Source organism: Aplysia californica, unplaced genomic scaffold, assembly GCF_000002075.1.
Source record: "Aplysia californica isolate F4 #8 unplaced genomic scaffold, AplCal3.0 scaffold00088, whole genome shotgun sequence".
In the NCBI taxonomy this organism is placed as follows: domain Eukaryota; kingdom Metazoa; phylum Mollusca; class Gastropoda; order Aplysiida; family Aplysiidae; genus Aplysia; species Aplysia californica.
Window position 1 is genome coordinate 1,268,908 of NW_004797358.1, and position 4,752 is coordinate 1,273,659.

The 4,752-nt window shown below is 39.8% G+C and overlaps 1 protein-coding gene across 1 annotated transcript in view; it reads left to right on the top strand.

Annotated features, from left to right (window-relative positions):
• LOC101856564 (proline dehydrogenase 1, mitochondrial-like) overlaps positions 1 to 4,342 on the top strand; it is a 6,466-nt gene extending 2,124 nt beyond the window's left edge. The window contains exon 2 of the mRNA XM_005094754.1: positions 4,061 to 4,342. Coding sequence (XP_005094811.1) covers positions 4,061 to 4,342 — 282 coding nt within the window. The remainder of the gene's footprint in view (positions 1 to 4,060) is intronic.
• The last annotated feature ends 410 nt before the right edge of the window (positions 4,343 to 4,752 follow it).

The following is a 4,752-nucleotide window of genomic DNA, read 5'->3' on the forward strand; positions in this document are numbered from 1 at the left end:
GATAGGAAAGAAGGAGCAGAGCACCCACCAACCACCCACAGTAAAAGAAAACAAAGTACATGAGGTGTAGTCGGAAGAAACAAGTATGATGGAGAGACAGAAACAACTGAGAGGCAGCAAAGAAAAAGTTCTAGACAAGTGGGGGCCGGCCCCAAGCCACCCACAAAGCAAAGACACACACACATACACAAGAGTCAAAACAAAAAACAGAAATACATAGTAAAACATTACCCCCCACCCCCACCCCCCATTTTTTACACAAGCAAACTTTTTATTATAAATTTGTGGGTGTTTGGCAGGTGCTCTGGTGCGGTCTGCTTCTTCTTTCCTATCAAACATCTATCGTCCTTATCTCCCCTTCTTCTGTTTTATGTTTGTTATTCTCTTGTTGTAGTTGTAGCACGTCTATTCTTCTGGCGCTCATATGACCTTATGCAGTTGCGAGCGCCGTAAAAAACCCTCAACTAAAACAAACCAAAAACTTTTTATTTACTTACAATGGATTCCAATAAATGATCGCTTTTAAGGACAAGCGGGCTAACCCAGATTTTGGGGGTTTCCAGAATTTTGGGCGTTTCCAGAAATCTTGACCTACACCAAAAGTGGGCATTGCCCAACCAAAAGGACAAGTTTGGTTTCATTGGTGTGCATATTTGTTTGGCTTGGGGCTGTTCAAATATAATCTTACACCTTTTTGGGCACTTTTTGACCCCCCCCCCCCCCCTTTCTTACACTTTTCTTACATTTGTGATTGAAGGAGGTGGGATCACCTGATCTCAGAAGTAAAATTCGTGAGAAAACGGCCGCCAAAGTTGGATAACTTCAATAGCTTGAGAGCCTTTTAAACTGAAAAATCACAAATTTTGGGCATGTAATGAACGTTTTTCAGTATGGATTAAAAGGTGTTTAACGCGGGGGAAAATTCAATAAAAGTTCCCAAACCTGTGGAAAAATGCCAGGGGTTTTTTTTTCACTTTCATTATTTTGACGAGCGCCTGATTTCACCACGCTGCCTCACAATTAGAGTAAATCATTCAAGGAAATTATTGCATACACATAGGTAGCGTAAACATGGCCTCGCGGGCACTCGCGGCCTTCCGACCGCGTGGTATCGGTAAAATCGGGTTAATTCCGATCGCTCTTTCTTTGCTCTTTCGCTATAAAACACCACATGCCGTACACCTTGTAAAAGTTCAGCTTTTCCTCGTTACAGTGGTGTAAGTTGTTTATATGTCCGATTATTAGGAGCCGGAGAATCGCCGACGAAAGCGAAGCCCCTCGCGGTCAGAATGCGAGGTCGGCCGGTTGAAAAATTGACACGCGTGCATTCAAATGCTTCGCGGAACGAGGGATGATTAAATACCGTCTTTTCATTGGCGGAGAACTGTAGAGCTTTAAACGGGCTTTCCCGTGATATAGACTGGCCTTTGGCGTCTTTATAGAAAGCTTTTTAAAATACCGTCAAAATGTTTAAAGATCACTTTTTACACAAAATATGTAAAATACCGGCTTATAAAAAGTATTAATTAAAAGATCAGTTTATTTCCTATTAGAATAAAGTAATTAAATTGGAATTATTTTACATCAATCTCATAAAGCATGTGACCCCGCACGCGGGGTACACTACAGTATAGAGCCGACTCGCTCGCCACGGGGGCCGGTGCGACGCCGGCCGGGTCAAAGCTCGGTGTTTTTGTCGAAATAACGACAGATATCGTGTTTGAGGTGATAAAGTAGGCTACTGATTTGTAAATATCTCACAGTCTTGAAAAAAATTATGCTCCATATATTTGTTATAGTGATTGTACTCTGTTAATGTGGAGATGTTTAGTGCACTTGTTACATTTTTATTGTCTGTCAAACATGGGGTTGCAACCAGTGACTGACTTTAACAAATTTGATCAAATTTTAAACAACTACAATTTTCTTAAAAATTGACGGAGAGGTTAAACAATGGTACCAAAATGCTCAGTGGATATAGATCTAGGCCTTTCAAATGAAACAGATAAATTTGGCATACAGCTAGTTTGAAAATTTAGTTTCTGGTACCTAATACACACTCTTTTTTACTAATAAAAAGGAAAAAAATTGAGACTCACGTATGACAAAAGCGCTTTAATTAAAAAACAAAACAAGTTACAGTGGAATTCTGATAAAGTCAACACCCCGGACAGAAAAAAAGGGGATGACTTTGAGCAAGGTTGACTTTATCCATTGTACTAGTGCCATTAAAAATTGAAGATGACAGCTACAAAATGACAAAGTACCTCGTAATAAACAAGATGTAATCTCAATTTCAGGGAGTATAATTCTGAAGTTGTCACCAAAACAAGAGATAATGAAAGAACAAAGTACATATATATGTAATTGGTGGTGTGTACACCACTTGCTCAGGCGAAATACCTCTTCTAGAATGAATTCACCTCAGGATTTAGCCCCAAATTGTTGACTTCACGAAAGGTTAATACTCAAGTGGTAGACTGTATCAGAAAATCAGAAACACAATTACTTCAACTTAAACAAAGAAGGTAAGAAACGGGACTACAGTGAGGTGTTGACTGTAAGCAAGTTGACTTTATCAGGATTCCACTGTATCTATGTTATTACTGATCATTTATGGTGAAAAAAAAGTGAAATTAGTTATCATCAACAAATGCAGAGTTCATCATTATGTCGAAAATATTTTTTCCCCCTAACAAAAGTATAATATTACATTAGTTAAAGACCCCCCCCCCTACACTTTTCTTACAGGAACCAAAGACCTGCCCCCCCTCCTCAGGCGTAAGATTATATTTGAACGGCCCCTTTTATAGAGAAAACTCTCCATGTCTTTTAAAGAAACTGAACAAGTGGCAAAAACTTTACCTTCGATTCTCTCAAAACAGCATTTTTCGGGACAGGCCCCTTGTGCTAAAAAAGTGACCAAATAGAAACCATGTATCAGTATCAGTACCATTGCTGGCGATAAAGAAGACAAAACAGATTAGTTTTAGTTTTAGTAAGTGTGTTACGGCACTTACAACAGAATAAGGTCATAAGTGCCGAAGATTAGAGGTGTTACAAGAGAGTAACAAACACAAAAAAAAAGAAGGAGGAAAGATAAAGATGGTAGATGTTTGATAGGAAAGAAGAAGCAAACCACACAAAGGCACCCGTCAACCACCCACTGTGATTTGATGGCTTCAACTTCATGGCAAAAGGAAAGCCAAGAAAAAGATGGATCAACGAAGTCAAAGAGACCATCCAGAGGAACAGCATGATGATCAAAACACCTAGCATAAATCCAACAATTGACCTCCCCTCCACACCTTGTGGCATAAGAGGACAGAAAAAGTGAAAGTAAGTACTGGAGGGTAACATACAAAGAATAGGAGAGATATTATAAGGACAATAGAAGTTTAACAGGAAAGAGGCACAAACCACACCAGAGCACCCACCGACCACTCAGGCTGAGTTGGTTTTTTTCTTGGGGTGGGGGTGGGTTATTAAAAAAACATTCCCTTCTGAGTTCCCAACTGGAGTTGGTTTGCAGGCTTAGGACTGCCGTAGGCCCATTAAAATGTTTTTTTGTCTTTGTTGGAGAGAGGTTTCCACAACTAGATGGCTTGATAGGACCCCAGTAGAAGCTGTGAGCTGTATGAGTTGGAGAGGGGTTCCCATAACTAGATGGTACTCAGTACTGAGCTGGACGATAAGTTCAAGAGAGTCCCCTATCTCTCTGTCTATATATATATCTCTCTCTATATATATCTCTCTCTCTATCTCTCTCTCTCTCTCTCTCTCTCTCTCTCTCTCTCTCTCTATATATATATATATATATATATATATATATATATCTATATATATATATATATATATATATATATATATATATATATATATATATATATATATATATATATATATATATATATATCACTGTCTCCCCACCCCCTCTCTGCTCCCACACCCATTCTGCGTGTTCTGTGTAAGCATAAAAATGCTCATAAAAATCTCTGTGGCGTTTTGTGGAGCTTAGATAAAACAAAATTCCCAGTATTGATTTCGTTCACCACGACAGACCACACACCAACTGCTGAAGGACGACCTGGCTCAGGCTGACAAAGAGGGCGTCTGCTTTGGAGCAAAACTGGTGCGAGGGGCTTATATGGTCAAGGAAAGGAGGCTGGCTAGCGAGAAGGGTTACCCTGATCCCATCCAAGAGACTTTTGACATGACATGTGAAAATTACCATCGCTGCCTTGACCTTTTGCTGGAGCGAGCTGCTGAAGATGCAGAGACGGTGAAATTCATCATCGCTACTCATAACGAAGACACTATCCACTACGCTATGAACAGGTGATTTTAAGACCCAACTTTTTTTTTTGGAGCACCTTGAGTTTGAAATATTTTGAAGAGAAGGCGCTATACATATGTCACTTTTCTTCTCCTTCTCCTTCTCCTTCTCCTTCTCCTTCTCCTTCTTCTTTTTCTTCTTCTTCTTCTTCTTCTTCTTCTTCTTCTTCTTCTTCTTCTTCTTCTTCTTCTCCTTCTTCTTCTTCTTCTTCTTCTTCTTCTTCTTCTTCTTCTTCTTCTTCTTCTTCTTCTTCTTCTTCTTCTTCTTCTTCTTCTTCTTCTTCTTCTTCTTCTTCTTCTCCTCCTCCTCCTCCTCCTCCTCCTCCTCCTCCTCCTCCTCCTCCTCCTCCTCCTCCTCCTCCTTCTACCTTTGGTCAAGGAATCTTAGCTCTATGTACCTGTGGTGTTATGGTTACA